Source organism: Tinamus guttatus, unplaced genomic scaffold (assembly GCF_059628265.1).
Source record: "Tinamus guttatus ecotype Peru unplaced genomic scaffold, ASM5962826v1 Tinamus_guttatus_pri_ptg000242l, whole genome shotgun sequence".
Lineage (NCBI taxonomy): Eukaryota > Metazoa > Chordata > Aves > Tinamiformes > Tinamidae > Tinamus > Tinamus guttatus.
This window is the reverse complement of record NW_028288776.1, coordinates 6756087-6774603: the sequence shown is the minus strand read 5'-3', so window position 1 is coordinate 6774603 and position 18517 is coordinate 6756087. Positions and strand designations below refer to the sequence as shown.

The 18517-nt window shown below is 40.8% G+C and overlaps 1 protein-coding gene across 1 annotated transcript in view; it reads left to right on the top strand.

Annotated features, from left to right (window-relative positions):
* The window catches only part of EIF2B3 (eukaryotic translation initiation factor 2B subunit gamma), a 95227-nt gene that overhangs the window by 11231 nt on the left and 65479 nt on the right, over positions 1–18517 (top strand). Inside the window, exons 4-5 of the mRNA XM_088526139.1 lie at positions 8156–8315; positions 13660–13771. Of these exons, the coding sequence (XP_088382265.1) occupies positions 8156–8315; positions 13660–13771 (272 nt within the window). The remainder of the gene's footprint in view (positions 1–8155; positions 8316–13659; positions 13772–18517) is intronic.

The following is an 18517-nucleotide window of genomic DNA, read 5'->3' as shown; positions in this document are numbered from 1 at the left end:
GGAGGGGTTCACCTGTGACTTTCTGAGTAATGTTCTTGCTCTCTGCAGCCTTTTTTTCCTTTGTTTTGAGCCTGCATGACTTCTGTTTCCCCCCCGAGCAGTTAGTCGATCTTGATAGCCATGCTCTCATCTGAAGCTGGGATTTCCTTGGAAGTTGTGAGCTGTTCAGCTGCCTCAGTTTTACTACAGGTGATGTTTCTTAGTGAGTATCCAGCCCTCAAACGGCAGGATGGAATTGTTCAGATCAAAAAATGGCATTCGATAAGTTTGTCATTCTGGTTACTGGGGAATGTGAAAGGGAATAGTTGTCAAGCATCAACCCGTGGACTTACTGTGTTAAAAGAGGGTTTTTCCTCTGATGGTTTTGCAGCCTGGTGCAGTAGTGAGTTCCTAATGGTTATAGGAATAAGAGGATAGATACAGGAGGTGATGGGAATAGTATAGGTTATGGGATTTTTTTTTTTGAGTCTTGCTAGAAAGCAAAAGAGCATCAAGTATCCGTATTTTCTTGAAGTAAATTTACGCATTATTTTTGCAATATTTTATTAGCTCCTTTGAGAATATAGTGAGGATCTGGGATGTAAACGAGCAGTGCTGGAAAAGTCAGGGAGTTCTTGACGTTTCGATAGCCTGTTTGTCATAATACCGATTGCTGCAGACCAGATACCACAGGAAAACTGGAGAGGTGCTACAGGAGAAAAAATACACCTGCATAGTATTAGATGGGGAAGAGCAGAGTGGCAGAGTGGTTCCTGAAGGCGTGTGCTGTGTGTCTTGGTTTTCAGTAATATTCTGGTTTGAGACTGAAAGGAACCATTAAGATCCTCTAGTCTATAGGAGCATTTGCTCTGAGTAATTAGAGCTGTTAACCCCCCGACTTGTGGATGAGTTAGAGAATGCGCTTTTCTAAAAGGCAGCAAGTCTGTAGTCGCATGTGCTTATTGAGGAAAAGTCTATTAGTGTAAACACATTTTATGGTTTGTTCCAGATGACATTTATTCTCACTCTGAAAACACTTCATCTTTTATTTCCAGTTTGAACACTGCTGATTCTGATTTCTAGCTGTTGAATCCAGCCATTCCTGCGTGTTGCTTCGTTGCTAAAATATCCTTTGCAGGCTGTGGGCAAGGGTCGTCTTTCTCCTCAATAAGTTGAGCCGGTTGAGCTCCATTAGGACTAGTTTTTATTACTATTGTTTGCATGACTGCAGCACCTGACTGCCTAGGGCTCTGCTTACATTAAGTGTTAAGCCTGGGCTTGAGCTCTGGGCTTTGGCAGCAAGCCGGCTGCGCCGCTGCTCCTGGGATTGGAGTCTGAGGGTGGATTTCTCCTTTCTGCTCGTGTGAGGCAGAGTCCAAGATCAGCTGCGCGGTGGCTGTTAGTGCTGCCGGACGGGTAGTCCTGGGAACCTTCCTTCCAGGAACAGGAGAGCTCTGTGTGTCTCTGGAATTTTCCTCGCTGCAGAGAAGAGGTCTGGCCATGGCCTGCACTAAGTAAAGGGAGAATTCTGCTTGCCCCAGAAAGCCTCCCTGAGCTGGGCAGTTCTGGCCCTGGATTATGGCATACTCAAGCCCTAGATCTGGCTTTTAATGGTTTGTGTAGGAGACGGATCTGGGCTTCTCACCCGAGCTTTAGCCTGATGGCTCTCATGAGTGATAGTGACCTCGTTGTGGATGCCTGGCCTTAAGTAAGGAAAAACAGTCCCTTCTGCAGACTGCCTAGCACCTGAATGCAAACCCAGGAGATAACTGCCCTCAGAGAGATGAGGAAGCGGGTAATAAAGACACTAAATAGTACATGTTGGTATGTTAGGGCAGCATCCCAGCACGCTGGTGGCCTGATGACTGTCACTGTTCTGTAGGTGCAACAGTAGCCAAGCTCTATTCAGGATAATAATGAATTCATGAAAGACATTCATGATAAATACCGTGCCAGCTTGCAGGGGTACACGGAGCGCTCGGAGCATGCCAAGTGCATTGCTATTGATCTAAGACAGAAACAGACCTTTTGCTAAGTGAAAGATCAGTGAAAGGAATAGGCTCTCAAGTGGAAGGTAAGTGACTTGCTCTTGATGTTATAGAAGGTGGGGAACCAGTGGAAAAGGCTGTTGTGCCTGGAGGAGGGAGCCGGGAAAAGATTGTTGGAATTCTGCAAGTGTGGCAAGATTGCATTAATCAGAACTGGAATAAAATATGGATTGCAAAGTTTATATCCCAGACCACCTGGTTTACTGTTCTGCAAGTTTATGATATCAAAGTCCTGCTTGAAAGAAAAATCCATATTAAGTTTATGAATTTATGTAAGTTTGTATGTTGGTACTGCTGATGGTTGTACTTTTTCCACCGCACAAGTCAGTTTTAGCACTAGGTAACAAGACTTCCTCCTGGGAGGAGACAGGATGCCTGCAGGGCTTGAATATCTTTCCTGTTCTGAGCTTATATATATGTAAATTAAAAAATATTGATTTTGGATACTAGGTCATGAGATGTGAAGATAATGTAAAATAGTGTTTTCATTGTAGGATCCCATCTGATACAATGCATAGGATGAGCCATATGATGGGAGCAGGGTTAAGTTTCCTCCCCAGCTCCTGGCATCTGTCTTCCTGCTCTGTTAGAGAAGATAAGCAGTGATGCTGACAGGTTACGTATGCAAAGACATTCACATTGCCTTAAGATATTTTCACCTGATGAATTCAGGGCCATCCAAGAAACTAGAAGAGACTCCCTTGGCTCCTGAATTAGACTTTGCTAGTTAAAAACAAAAAACAACAACAACCCCCCCCCCGCCCCTAAAAAAAAAAGACATCACTTTTTAAGTTTAAGACACTGCTTCCCCCCAGAAAGAGGGGGGGGGGAAAGCACCCAAAAAATCCTCCTTCCACTTTTTGTTGGGGAAAGGCTGCTTCTGCATTCTAGATTGAGGAACAAGCTGGTCCATCCCCAGTTTGACATCCTCAGAAGAGTTCCAAAGGTGCTAGTCTGCAGCAAACCTGCTCTTGCAGGGTGAGTGCATAGCAGATGAATGTTTTATATCTGCTAAGTAAGGACTAAATCGTTTGCTTCTGAATCCTGCTATCAAGGTCATCAAAGCAGAGTGGGAATTCCCAGCCAAAGGCGGTCATTATAGTTTGGTAGCTAACAAGATCCTGCAGACATCAAAAATAAATGTGGTTCCCTGCTCCAGTTACAGCAACAGCCAAAAGGCTTCAAAGAGGTCACAGGTGTGGAAATTGGAGGGCTTGTAATGGAGAGTGAGATAAAAAGGGATTCTCTAAAGCCTTGGATGTAACTCTCTGATCTGAACCATGGTGACTAATGCAATTGCTGGGAGGTATCTCTGGCTTTGCCTAGAGCAAGCTAGCAAGTAATCAAAATGTTTGCCTGTAGCCAAACTGTTTCTGCCTTTCTATGCTTTAGAATAATAAAAGCATTATGCAGAAACCCCACTGTTAATGCAACATACGAGTGAAGTTCCAGGCTATTGTGTACATCAACTCTCAGCCTTAATACCAGCAGTAATTATAACTTATTCCTCCCTGCACGTAGTATGGTGACACCCCAGGAAATGATGCAGAGCTCTCTGTTTGTGCATGCGTTGACTTAGGCTGAGTGTAGGAACAAAGTCCATCTAATCCCTCTTGTTTTTCACCCCCTCTTTTGTTTTTCCCTTCCCGTCAAAGTGTCAGCTGCAATACTGTGCAATTGGAAACTTTTATCATTTAACTGCCATGTTTTGTCTATCCTCAGTCCTGTTAGAAGCTGGTTCTTCTGCGAGTGGATATGTTACTACTTTTCTGTTTGTAATGCAAACTGACATTTGTTTTTCTCTTTCTCTTGAGGCTGATTTTGTTCAAATTAGAGATTTCCTCAGAACATATGTTTTCTCATTTTCTCCTCTGTAGTTTTTGAGGCCCCTCAGCAGTTTAGGCTACAAGGTCCTGCCCTTGTCTGTACTTCATAAAAAAAAAAAAAAGAAAAAAAAAAGAAAAAAAAAGTTAGTGAACACCATTAAAAAGTCAGCTTTTGCTGCCAGCTATCTGTGGTAACCTTGATATCTCCTGTTTGAACAGAAGGGATCCAGCAGTCATTTCTGAATGTGAAAGAGTTTACAGTGTTGCCTTTGGTATGTAGGGTGTGAGCAAGTCCAAGGCTTTTTGTTTATGCTGGTATATTACAGCATACAATTGCACTCATCTTTTGATCTATGGTAAGAATTAGTTCCATTGAAAACATATTTTCTATTTTTAAATCATTTGTCTTGAACTGTGTTCTTGAAATGTTCTGCCTTTTGGTTTTGTTTTCTTTTTTGCATAGATGCTCCGTGTTGTGCTGGGTTTAATATAATTGTTGACATGTTGGTTTGAGGGTTTTTTTTTTCTTTCTTTCTTTTTAATAGTGCTTTAGCCTGTTTTGTATGACTTGCTTGATGTTTTGTGTTACAGTGTGTTATTCATCCAGACTGAAGGTGTGTGTTGTCTCATGGCATCTGAGTACCTGCAGTTTGGAAAGATCTGTCGGGTAATGCAGTGGTATTACCCAGAGTTAGAGGCAGAGATGGTATATGGAGGCCTTAAGTGCTCTGTTCCCTCTCCTGACTAGAGGGAAGTGTCTGTGCTCAGTGTGGGCTGAGCTGGAAGCCCAGGGGTCCTTCCATGCTCGGGACAGAGGGAGAAACACCTTGAAATTCAGATTGTAGGGGCGATAAATTGACTGCAAGAGCCACTTTCTCTCCACTGATTAGAGGCTGAGTTTCTAACTTGAGTTTCCCTCCTTGCAAATCCAAGGTTAAATAGGATTATTGAGGCCTAAGTGACTCTTCATTGGACATTTCTATATTCTGCTGTTTCCCTTGGTTCTTGTGATGCCCCCAGAGAACACGATCTGGTTACAACGTGCTGGGGCTGCTCCACCGGTATCATAGTAATATTTCAGCATCCCCTTGTCACCCATAGTCACTCCCTGTCTCTTTTCTTAAAGGTGGGTCATAGTTTCTTTATGATGCAGATTTTTTTCTTTAGCTCGGCCTGTTCAGCTGCTGCTGTTATGGAGTTCTGGTGTGAAGTATTAACCAAAATGCTGCAGCCATTACCCGGTCTTCCTTATGTCCCTTTCCTCATGCTGCCCCATGGGTGCAATGGGAGTTGAGGGTGCTGTTTGCAAGCCTTTGTGCAGGTACTTTTCTTCCTTTGCGGTGGTTGTGCTTGGGGTGTGTGCTTGCTTGCTGGTTTTCTTTCTTTTTTTTTTTTTTAAATCAGTTCGTGTTGATTCTTATCTTGTGTTTGTATAATAGTTTGGGGTTGATGTAATCGTCGTTACATATATTTCATTAAGAGATGTGTGGCTCTTAGGTGTTTGCATAATTCATGAAGTCAAGTATGTTCACATACCCCTGTCAGCACAGGAGCGCGTGCAGGACCCACTTCTCCTCTTTGTATCAGTGGTTCATTGGGAAGGTGTGCTGTATTTATACGGCCTGTATAGAAGTATATACTTAAAGAAAACATAAGCTCTACCATTTATTTTCGTTCTACTCCACCCGCCCTAAGAAAGTGAAGAAAAACACACACTTCTGCTAGGGTTCTAGGATAGTTTATTTTTTCATTCAGCCATTAGTTTATTCGTTCAGGAGTTGTACACTGGAAAAAAAAGTGCATCCCGTAGACAGTGAGGGCTTTATTTATGGGGGTGGTGGTGTTTCAAAGGGGAGGCTGTCAAGTCCCAAAAGAGCCTTTCATGGTGTATTCTCAGCGTGCTTCTGAGGCCGCTGCTCTGCTCATCAGGAGCAGAGGCAGAAATGTGGGCTTTACAGAGCAGCCGTGTGTTCCGCTGGTCCCCGCGCTCGCTGCCGTTTATTTACATACTGGGAGAGTAAATGGGGAGAACAGATGGCGACCAGACATTTGGTGGTTCTGTTCCCCTAGGCTCCTCGGGGGTCTTACATTCAGTTCTTGCAAAAAGGCTTGTCCTATAGTGAGGAGGGAAAAAAACCCGGGAGCCCGCTCACAACTATGAAAGGCTTGTTGGGATTTTACTGTAGTGAGAGATTAAAGCACTTAGTGAAATGAGAAATAATCACAAGATTTGTTTTACAAGTCCAGTAATTGTGGCTTAAGATAAATCCCCCGGTGTGTCTCTGTTTCCCCCCACTGCCACCCACCCCCCAGGGATTCGAAGCCAGAGATTTCTTCCGTCTACAAAATGAGTTTGAAAAGAAGCAGTTTCTTTATCCAGGTCCTGGGTACATTTTGGCCTTTTCTCCAAGTGTTGTAACTCATTTGTGCTCTTGTGAATACTGAATATCTGAAATTTTTGTAGGGTTTTTCAGGGTGCCTAATATGTGTTATGTTTGTCACTATCTGCAGTTATGAAACTGAAGTTTTGCTTCTATATGAAGATGGATGATTTTATCCCTTGTTTTTGCACACTAAGATATCGATCTGTTCCAGAGCTGTTCCAGAACTATTCCAGAGTAGTGGACAGCTTACTGTTTTTTTGATATTTTGTTTTTCCAGTATGTGCAAGTTGTTCGTGTTAGGCCAGTGATAATTAAAATACTTCTCTGAGGCACAACCATAATATAAAATACACATTTTGAAAATATGTTAAAAGGGGAGCAAGTCTGGTTTGGATGTGTAAAATTCTCAACCTGCACCTTATTGCTTCCCACAAAGCAACCTCAGCGTTTCTCAGTAAATTGGGGAGAAGTCACATGAAAACTGAAGGGCCTGACCTTCTGTGCAACGTGCCAAATCAGCACCTCTCAGTTTGGAACAATGAATTCTCATGAGTTACCAGTAACACTCAGAAGCTTCCTTCCATTGTAGGAGAACCTGTCAAATAAGTTGTATAGCAGACCTCAGTTACTCTTATCTACAATATGGAATCTCCTAATACTAGGTTAAAATTTGTAAAGCAAACCTTCCAGGTCAGAGCTGAATTATTTTTCTTTCAACCAAGATGGCATTTGAATTAAAAATAGAATTATTGATCCTCTATGAGTAAGTAACTCAGACTTTACCAAGTGTTTTCTAACACCCTTCCTATTAAATAATGTCTTAGAAAAAAAAGACCTGAGAAACCACGTTCCCCTCCTTAGGGAGGTTTATATATTAAATTATGGCAAAGAAAGTGAAAATGGTTTATGTCAAGAAAGAAACACTATCTTCTTGAAACACAGACAGTTGATCATTAACAAAAATAATGAGGTGGAAACTCACTAATTTTCTGTAGGCCGTGCTGCAGAAATATTATGTTAAGATTAGTTTAAATGAAGATAATTGCCAAACTGCTAGATTTTTGGCAGTATATTCCACAAGCCATGAGAAAGGCATAAAATCATTTCTAAGTAAGAGTTTTTAGCCTGACTGTATTGGTGGTGTGCGGTGCTAATGAAGCTGCTGGGTCTCACCCAGTGTGTGATTACATTTCTGTGATATATGCAGCAGTTCTCTTAAATGCTTTGTAAAGCACTTTGAAATCCTGTGAGATCAAAATAAAATACAAGCCTGTTATTAAATAGGACCTAACTTCCTCATTTTTTTTTTAATATGGGGTATTGCTGGTTTTAGGAAATGTATTTCTAGGCTGAGCCCACCATCACAGCACAATTACTGAGTAAATCACATCCTAGATAGTCTTTGATCTTTTTTTTTTTCCCCCGTGATAAAATAACATAGTTTAAATCTTTCCAGTGGTTTGTAGCCAGATGCAAAGTCAGCTAAAAAGATTTCTCCAGAAAGATTTCTTTTCTACATCATTATGTAACTAAAAGTAGCCATTAAAAATACTGTAGATTTTCATGGCAGTCTTGGAAGTCCTGGCTTCTGTATCCCAGTCCCTTCCATTGGGAGGAGATGGCAGTTCAGATGATCACATTTTCTTTACAGCCCAGAGCTGGGTAACATAGAGCTACTTCAGAAACAGCAGAACTCAAGCAGTGTGAACTGGTGAAATTCTGTGCCTTGAAGTTAATTGTCCCGCTTCCAGTAAAACCCTATCCCAGCAACATTTTTTTTTTTTTTTTGGTCAGTGTATGTATAACTTGTGTAAAAAGGTTAACTGTTACAGGCAGCATTTGTTGCAAAGTCATCAGATGCTAGTCTCTATCTGGTCATGAGAATCTCTGAAGGGCTCTTTGTGTTCTTCTCTGGCAGACGGATGTCTTGGTGCTGAGCTGCGACCTGATCACAGATGTCGATTTGTACAAAGTTGTGGATCTCTTTCGGGCCCATGATGCTACTCTCTCCATGTTGATGAAGAAAACTCATGAGCCCACAGAAGTGGTACCAGGGCAGAAAGGGAAAAAAAAGCCAGGTATGTAGGAATATATATGTGTGTATATATATAAAAAAAAAAAATAGAGAAACCTATTAATATGTATATTGTGTATGATTATCCATTGGAGAGTAAAAGAGATTAAAAGGTACAGATACTCTGTTTTTTCTTCAGATTCCTTGGTGGCAGTGTGACTTGCCTTTTTCCAGTTCAGAATTAAGTTGTGTAGTCTTGCAGGCTCTGGTCCAAAGCTCATAAGAGTTCAGGGAAAGGCTCCAGGTGACTTCAGTGGGTTTTGGATCAGACCCTAGATTTTTGTTACATGTGAACATTAAACCCATTAGGTTTTTCAAGAGCACTCATCATCAGCCAGATTGTAACTGGGAATTTTACCATTGACCGTAGAGAGCAAAGTTAGATGGGTAACAAATACTTCTGGAAATTCTTCACTCTCATGGTATGTACTGAATTACTCTTCTGAGATCACATCCAGAAGCCTTTTACTAGGAAAAACTCCCACTGATTTCAAGGACTTGGTTAGATGCTTATCTGGTTCCTCTTACCATAATATCTGAGTTAGTGCCTTGTAATCTTTAATGTATCTATTCTCACAACACTGCTGTAAGGCAGGGCAGGGCTATTATCCCTGTTTTACCTATATGCTAAAAGCCCTGAACAGCATAGTGTTGTTCCCATACTCTGCCTCTCATTTTCTTTTAATGATACGTGTTAAATTACTGAGGCTTGATTATTGCCAGTGTGTCCTGGTTCATGATTAAAGCTCACAGGCGTTACAGTAATACAAATAAGAAAGCATGGTTCAAATTGATTGGGAGAGGAGGGAAATGCAAGCCAACAGTTGCACTATGTGTATGTGTGAAAGTTTTTCTTTATTTTTTTCTTTTTTCTTCTTTTTTTTTTTTTAAAAAAAAAGAAAGATACTTAGGCCTTTTACATGAAAAGATTTTTCTAGAGTAACGCATAAGGATAACAGTGCTAAAAACGTTTATGAATTTGACTCCCTAACAGCTCTAAATCATAATTGCATGTAAAACATTGTGAAGAGCATTGCCATAGCTGCACAGCTGAGCATCCAGGAGTTAAGAAGTGCCTGGAACCAATGGATCTATGATTAAACATCAGAGTTGTCCAGTAAGAGCGCCCTGTTCAGCACAAGTCAGGGGAGGTCTGTGAGGAGAAACAAGATCATCTGAAGACTCTTAGCCAAATGTAAACACATCAGGTTGCCCATGCATTCTTAATTTCCTTGTTTCCTAGAGTTTGTGTGCATGACTTTGTAGCATTACTCTTCTTGCATTACTTGTATAATAGTTTGTGTACAATTTGCCTGATCTGTAGAAGGCCAAATTTAAAAATATTTGAATTCCATCATGTGGAAGCATTTTGATGCTGCAGTGTTTATCTGTGAGATTGAATGCTAAAAATCTCCCTCTCAGAGCTACTCAACTTGAGCTGTCCTGGATAGTACTCGGAATTTGCTTTTTCTCTAGGGACTGTCTCCGATAAGCCAGCTACCTGCCCAGGCATTTTCAGTCTTTTGCTAACAAAGAGGAGTGCTGAGACTGAGGCCTCTCAGCTTCTCAAGTTCCAGGCTGTGGAGGGGGACAATATGCACAGACTCTCCTGCCTTTCATCCCTGGAGATTATTTTTCCTCCCTCTTCTATCCCCAGCCTAGAGTCCTTGCTTCTATGTGCTTTTTTCCTCCCTTTGTCCCTGTCAGCTTTGGTTTGTGGGTGTGTATTTTTTTTTCTTTCTTTCTTTCTTTCTTCTCTCTATGTTAATTGTGTTACAGAAATGCAGCAGATTGAGCCCTTTTGCCTGTAACAGTCCTCACAGGCTGAGCAGCCTCATGCCTTGGGTGCTCTCTATGTTCCACCTGATGGCACAGAAGATTCTAGATAGTAACTGCAATTTGATCAGTTTGAGGAACTGATTGATTGAAAGAAAACCTTTGCATAAGTGCAAAATCTACAAAATTGTTTGCAGCTAAAATAGCAGCCTTGCAAAAGTATGTGAAACTACAGTTTTCCAAAAGAACGAGATGGTAAAAAGCACATTCTTGATTTGCAGATCACCACCCTTACTAAATGTCTCATCCCTTCTCCAGAGAATTGGCCTACCAGAACTTTTCAAAGGAAGGGACCATTTACGTTTAAGGCTAAAGGGACCGTTTACATTTAAGGCTAAACACTGCCTTAGAAGCAGCTGAACTGTTTTCTCTGAAATTTTCCCAATTTTCCCCTTAAGGCAGGCAGCTGGTATTGAAAACTTCATCCCAAACAGTTTAAAACAGACAAGGCTTATAAACAACTAAAACAAGATACTAACACAAAAAGTGTTGGGCAGGCGTTCGTGGTGGGTGGCACTGTTAACTCCTTCTCTAATACATGGCATAGCCATGGTTCTGTGTGCTCACGCTGTACTGTTTTAAGTTTAGATGTTAGGAAATGGATCTCTCAGCCCTGATAAGCCACTAGATGTTTTGACAGTTTTATTTATTGTTAGTCTGTTACTACTAATTTGTTATTTTTTGAGTCAAAGGAAAGCAAACCTTTATTTCCCATACCAAGTCATTGCTTTTAGGGTATTATTGAACATTGAAGACCTGTGATGGAGGAAACAATTTCTAAATTATCGTGAGCCCTAAACATCTATAAATTGCTACTGATGATTAAATGCTTGGCCTAATTGAGTTTCAGGATATAGAGTGAAGTTCACTGGCTTCTATACTGGGGGTAGAGGGGGAGTGTCTCATATTGATTATAATTATCCCATGAGCTTCTAAAATTGATTAATTAGAGGTATGCAGAGCCATGGCGATCAAAAAAAAAAAAAAAAGGGAAGAAAAAAAAAAAGGTGCTAATGAATGGTACAAATCCAAATAAACAGTGTGTGTCAGAAGTTCAGGAACCCAGAATGGAGTCCTGCACTTAAAAGTGACTTGCGAGGGACTGGGAGGAGGAAGAGTGCCCGAAACTTTCTGTGTATAAAGAAAAGCAGAGAAGATGGGGATGGTGACTCTTCCTTGCTTGTTTTTCTTGTCTTGAAAGCAGCAGGCATGTCATCACTGGTATTCCCTCTGGTTGCCAGAAGACCTCTCTGGTGGTCTCGCAGGCTGCGTCGTGTGAATCCTCTCCCCTTAATTGAAAGGGTGGGGATACCAAATCCCTAACAAAGGTGTCTTTTTTTTTTTTTCCCCAAATGACAATTAATTATGCTTGATTAAAAAGCATTTTAGATGATCTGACTGAAAATTATTTCTTCTCTCCAAATTGCTCAACTTCCATTCTCTTGTGAGGTCATAATTTCTTGAAGTCTTAAAGTCCTCAAAATTGATGGGATCTCATTTCTAGGGTACTCAGAAATTGCCATAACTGTTTCAGATCCTTATTTTTCTATCACAAGGAAGCAAAACACATCCTGTATTCCATTTTCATACTTTAAATCATTTTGTATTTAACGTCACTGCAGATTTAACATTTTTCTCATTCATCCCTCGCAGGGTGTGTATTCATTCTTATTAAATAGTGCCAGTGTGATTTGAAACAGCCCTCTTGTGTCTCTGGGTAATTGATTTTTTGTAATAAATTTTGTTGTTTTTAAGTTACGATAGTAATGCCTTTGATTGCCAGCATACAGTGAAAAACTTACTTTGACTTGGTATTCACTGTATATAAAATACATCTCTCTAACATGGTTTTCCTCTCTGTTTCTTATGTATCTGCACAAGCAAGAAGAACTTGTTTGGCAGTAGCTATGTAGCCAGTATGTAGTTCTGCTTTGAGCATATTTTCCTTTTATATTTTAGTGTGTAGGCAAGACCTGTGTGTAGGCACTGTAGTGTGTTGCAAATAGCAATACTGAGGGCATATTTAGGAGGTAGGCAGTGACAGGCTGAACTTACCTGGGGAGAGGTGTGGGCCCCCCGTCTGAGACACCCACACACTCGCATTGCTCTGCAAGGACACCCCAATTAGGTGGCACTGGTGACAGTTGTTTAGCCCCTAGTCGCAGATTTCATGGTGCTCCTTAGCATGAGGTTTGTCCTTGCTTTCCAGATTTTATTCTGATTTCAACTGATCGTACTTAATTTGTCATATTGTTGCATGTTCAGGCCTATTTTTGTATTCAGCTGCTGTCTAATGAATTTCTGAGTGGGGTGGGGAGGTTTCTGAAGAGGGTATCCTTGATCACTCAGATCAAAGGCTGCCAGTGGGAAAGCTTTCAACAGCTGCATAGGTTTGACTGTATTTGGATAGTGGTTGTTTCTATGGTAACCCTGATGGAACAAATATCAAGAAAATAAAGGATGGGGCTGAACTGGGGGAGATGGGATTAACAATGTAGTTTAGCTGAGAAAAGATCTTAAAGAATTAACTGCTTATAGAGGATGCTGTTATGTGGTTAAAGGCTTAGGATTTAGGTGATTGAGTATTTGCCAGTATGGCCCTAAATAATAGTATTTAGTGAGAGAAAGGAGGTTTTGTTAGAACTATGCATTTTATATGTGTATTTTTGCACAGTCTATGTCTGCATAAAGAGCAGTCTGTGGGTGCCACCAGAATTATGGCTTACGTTATCAAGTGCAAGTTAGCATAAGCTTCCGTTACTCTGTTCAGAAAAAAATGCTTTAAATTTCAGCAGACCAAAGTCACTGTTGATGCACTGTCACTGATTGCAGCAAATAGAAATCACCACCATAATATATGTGACTATTAAGTATTCTCTTCATTGTCAGTTTTACAAATAGGTTTTTAAGACAAGGTAACCCACCCACAAACATCAAAGTGGTAGGAATTTTAGAACCTGTGCAGTTTATATGTATTTGGGTGGTTTAAGTTTTCTATTGCTATCAGTATTCACCTGAAATAGGAGATGAGTTGTGAAGTAGTTTTGTCTTGCCCGAAATCATAATACTCTCCACACCACCTAATTCTAATGCAAGCAATGGAGTGATTTATGATGAGGAAGAAACAGCTGTTTTTTGAAGAATTTTGATTGCCATGGGTTTTGTCATTATGTAAATTCAGGTATTTTTTTTAAAAAAAAGGGGGGGAGGAAAAAGGCAAGCACAATTTAGTGTAGCTCAAGATAGTGTTGCCTGTTAGGACCTGTAGTTGGCATCTTCACAGCAAGGTTGCAAAAAGCTTCAGGAACAGTGCTTTGAATGTCATGATCTACATATCACCTACCCTGACAGAAAAGAAGTAAATGAATATTGTGGGAAATTGGTACAAATTTGTTATTGCATTAGTCTGAAGCCTAATATTTAATGTTCCAGAGGTAGTTGGTGGTCCCGTTTGTTTTCAGCATACATTAATATAGGGTTATATAATGATTGCGTTTGGTTTTCTACTTTAGTGGAGCAGCGCGACTTTATTGGAGTGGATGACACAGGAAAAAGATTGCTCTTCATGGCTAATGAAGCTGACTTGGATGAAGAACTTGTCATTAAAAGATCCATCCTTCAGAAGTAAGACTATGAGTCCTTGTATTTGAAACTGACTTTGGAATGGGTGGAATAGGAAAAATAGATAAAGGCAAAGTGGGATGAGGAGGGGAGAGAGAAGTTTCTTCAATATTCAGTGAGCAACATTTTATTATTTGTTGTGTCATTACAAGCAGTTGATAGGCCTGTCTGATACCTTCGTTGTGAAAAATTCCAGGGAAAGAAGTAGAATGGGTGTGAACTCTTTTTGAAATGAAGCCTGTATAGTTATAATTCAGATACCATTTAGAGTCAGAGATTCAGAAATGGTAGACCTATGGCCATAAGTGAAATGCTAATCTCACTGCCAAAGTCGCACATCATCTGTGAGACTTGAGGAAGATGCTCAAAATTTCATGGCACTTTTGTGCATGTAGGCTTGGAAAGCTTCACTAGAAAACCCTTTTTATACCCATGGTTAAACTGCACTGATTTAATAAATTAATAAATTAATAAATTTGCCTGACTAGCTGAGCTTTCTGCACAGTGCAATTCATATCTATTAGCAGAAGAAAGATGCATTACTTATTGTTTCTTTATAGTAATTTTACTTTTCTAAGACCCATACGCTGTCTGACATTTCCTGTGGAAAGATTTGCTGGCTCTTTCAGAGCCCAATCTTTGTAGTCTGTCCCATACTGTTGGTCAGGCTTCCCCTTTGAGATTAGACACGTGTAGGGCAGCCATCTCTGAGCTGGGAAATATATCCATGTGCACCTTGTAAATCAAGGATGTGGATGGACATCCAGGACCTGCTCTTAGGTCTATGAAAATATTGCTGATGTATGTGGTAGGCTGTGTGGAATATTTGGGCATTGACAACCTGCTGCTAGGTGTTACCTTCCCTTGAACACCCCATGTGTGTGCAGGTACATCGTAGGTGCTATATGCCTATGGCATGATGACTCTTCTGCCTGGATTTTCGATTTACTCTTGGAGAAAGGTGACCAAAAGTGAACCATGTTAGCTACTGTGATAGAAAGACCCTGTCCCACAGTGTTCCCACAGCCTCTCTCCTTAGATTTTCTTGGTCCTGGCAAGGAGCAAGCTGCAGGCTTGCCTTCTTTGCATGCCCAGCAATTGATGTGCACGGTAGAGTAAATTATGTACTGTTCATTCTGTGTTTTTGACCATAAAACAAATAATAGATCTATTTTGGACTAGGATGGAATATTGTATCTGCTGTTAGTGGTAGGCTTGTTTTTATGGTTTTCTCATAGCAAAAGTGGGTGGCTGTAATATAACAACTTTGAAATTGCTGTAACACATGTGATCCTAGTTGACCTCTGATTTTACAGGTTCATCTAAACAGAGGATTCTCATTCCTGCTATCCTATAGTTAAATTAATCAGACTTTATCCTGCAGGCCAAACTGTGCCTTCAGGAACACCTGTTCAGTCACGTTGCTTCAGCAGATCTTCTTGAGTGTAACTGTTTGGGATTTGGTAAATGGGGTGTTGGTGATTGTACAGATGGGATAAAATCTGTATGTCTCCATGTCTTAGCTTTGATAGTTTTGCCTGAGTAAATGTATTGTAAAATGTTAACCAACTTCAAAGTAAAAGCCACAGATGATAGTCTAGAAGCACAAAGAGAGATCTGCTACGTGTATACAAGTCACCAAGAACTTGATTTTATGTATTTTATTGAGGTTCCAAAGACCTCAAACAGCCTCAGGCTGAAGCATTGGGTCATTATCCACTTGGGTGATCTTCTAATGCTTCTGTCCCTGAAACCGCCTGCTGTGGATGCTCGTGCGCTCGCTCTTTTTCTTGGAGAAGTTCTGAGGAAAGCAGCATTGTATATGGAAATCATGAAGTATTTTTAAGTAAGCCATGGCAGCAACAACTGTGGGAGCTCTAGGAAGACAAAATGTTGGCAGCTAATGATGTTTTAACCACCGTGTTGTCTAGACCTGCTCTAGTCCTGACTTTCTCATGTGAGAAACAAAAGTGATGCTTAAAACCATCTTTGAAGTCTTTTTTTTTTCATACATCATACATCATAGTAAAGCAAGCAAGAAAGAGCAAGCCCAATCTTGCTTTTCTTGTGGATCACTTGAAATGACTGACTTTCAGCTGCCATGTTGGCCATTTCTTGATCTCTGGACTTTGTTTGGATGGAATAACAGACTTTGTGGCACGATGGGAGAATTTCCAGTACACTCATTTTTTCCTTTGTAAAATACAATAGACATCTTGAGGGTGTTGCTCTTGTTTGTTTTGCCTTTAATGATCCCTTTGAAGGGTTATGGTGGTCCTGCTACATGAACTCTAGAACTCTTCCAGTGCTTGGTTTGCACACTGAATCCTTTTGATTTTTCTTTTTTTTCCTTTTTCCCCTCCCTTTAAGGAGGGGGGTGGAAGGGAGGGAGTGGAGGAAGGAATGGGAAGAGGAAAGACAAACTTCTCCTTAAAGTGTGGACTCTTGTTACTACAAAAATCTAGATCCCTTACAAAAACTGTTCAAAGGGCCTTCGGCTTCCCCCACTCACAGGAGGGAAGTTCTGTTGACAAAACATCCAAAGCTGTAGAACGCTAATTTAAATCCTTAAAGAAAAACCTTTTTCTTGACCTTTGCCTTCTTCCTATCATTGGATTTCACGCTCTTCATTTTCTGGCCATAAAAGAGCAGCTGGTGGGGAGGGACAGAGGAAAATACACATTCTCCTGAGTACCTGTTGAGTATTAAATATTTGTTTGCTCTTGATTCAGGCATTCTGTAATAATTAAAGTGTTACAGAATGAACTTTTTAATGAGACTTATAAATTCCTGGTGAAACCTATTTTTCTCCCTTATTCTGTTGCTGAGTATAGTTAGGACTTCTTTTGAGGATTTGTTTTGTTTTGTGCGCTGTGGGTAGTTATTTTGGTTTTGAGGAATACCTGTCCTCTTCGTACTACCACAAAGACGATGTTGGGTTTTGCTCTTTTGATTGCCAGAGCAAATCTGTCAAGGCTTTCTGTTCAGCTGTTAAATTGCCCATTTCTTCTGTGCAGTTAATAGTTCTCAGGACAAGTCCCTCAGGTTGCATCTCACCTCTGGTAAACAAGTGCATAACGGTGCCAAATGCATCCGTTCAGACACATTTCAGTGCCTCTGACACTGCAGCAGGACGGGCTGGGCGGAAAATTTATTGGTAGTGCCTAGAGAGATGCCACGGGGGAAAAGCATTTTCAAGGAAATGGTTCCCTGTTTGGGTCATGAGAGCTTATAAAAAGCCATGAGCAGTCTGTGTGTGTCATTCACTCCAGCAAATAGCTGCAAGATGAGATACTAGAACGAAAGAAATACAGTTTGGGGAAGTTTGGGAGCCAACTCGGGGGCCCTTTGAAGAGAAAGAAAAGAAAGTTATGTGCTCATCCCTGGAGCCTGGTTCTGCCGGTGACATCTCTCTGACTCTGGGTTTGGCAGAATGAAAGACCGAGGAAATAATGAGAATTCCATAGCTGCCTGTTTTGTTTTTGGAGAGAGGGGGTAAAGGTATTTGTTTTCAAAGCGTGATTACAATGGCCGGGGACTTTTTTGCTCCACCTCTGATATTTATGGTCATGCAAAGTGAGACAGTAAAAGACACCTGTTGGAGCAGGTCTAAATTTGGAGTGTTTCCTTTTAAGATATCGTCGGCTGTTGGAGGGCGAGCGGAGCCTTCGTGGGTGTTCCCTCCGCTGCTGCAGGTGCAGGTCTTCTCCTCGAGAGTGCGTTAATAAATCACCATGACAATCCCAGCTACTTATTACCTCATACATTTCAGACAGAAAGGGATACCTCATCTGTAAATATATACATACATACATATATATATATATATACACACATATATATGGTCCTCTTGTAAGTAACCTTGAAGTAACAATACAGATCTGCTTTTAAGATATTTTAATAAAAAGAAGGGGGTAGAGCAGGGGAGGAATTTTTTCGTCCCTTTTTCCCTCGCACCATGAAAGTAAAAATGATGGTGCTGTATCATTTTAAAAGCTAGTGTTGCCAAGTGGGTAGGTAATGAGAGTTCAGAAATAGTTTTGATCCACTCGATATCCTTTCTGTTGCCTTGGGATGTTGCCTTTTTCTTTTTTCTTCTTCTGATGATTTATTTTAAATAAATGGATTGTATATAAATGCACTGGGACTTCCTCAGCATTTCTGTTATCTTAAACTGCCTTCCTTGAGAAGGTGTCTGGGAAATACTTTGAATCACCTTTGGTGCTTTATTTGTTTTTAATTCAAAATGTAGCTCCCTGAGGAAGAGTGGGAGTGACACAGATCCAGGCAAATGCTCCACTCTATAAAACATCCTCAAGGAGGTGTCCCCTTCCAGGGACAGCTGTGTGGCCAAGGGGAAGACCACGGCCAGGCTGGATGTATGAGGGAGCTCTCCGTAAGCCACGTGTGTCAAAATGAGTTGGATCACTTCTAATAGATTAAACAGCGGGACTTTGATAGCGTGGTTTGTGTCCCCATGCTCCCATAGGCAGTACCACTGACAGACCTGGACCTGGTAGGGAAACTGTGAGCGTCGACTGTGGGGCAGTCCCGGGAGCCCTAACTCAGCTGCCTACAGATAAATATATGTATTTGCTTTGGTGTTGTTCCCATGTGGGGAAACTTGGTATCTGCTCTTTTCATAAATAGGAATTAATTTTTTCTGATTACCATCCAGAAAATATATCAGGTTCTTTTTGGCTCACTCATCACAAAAATCAAAGTTGTTTGTGTAGATTTAGGTAATAA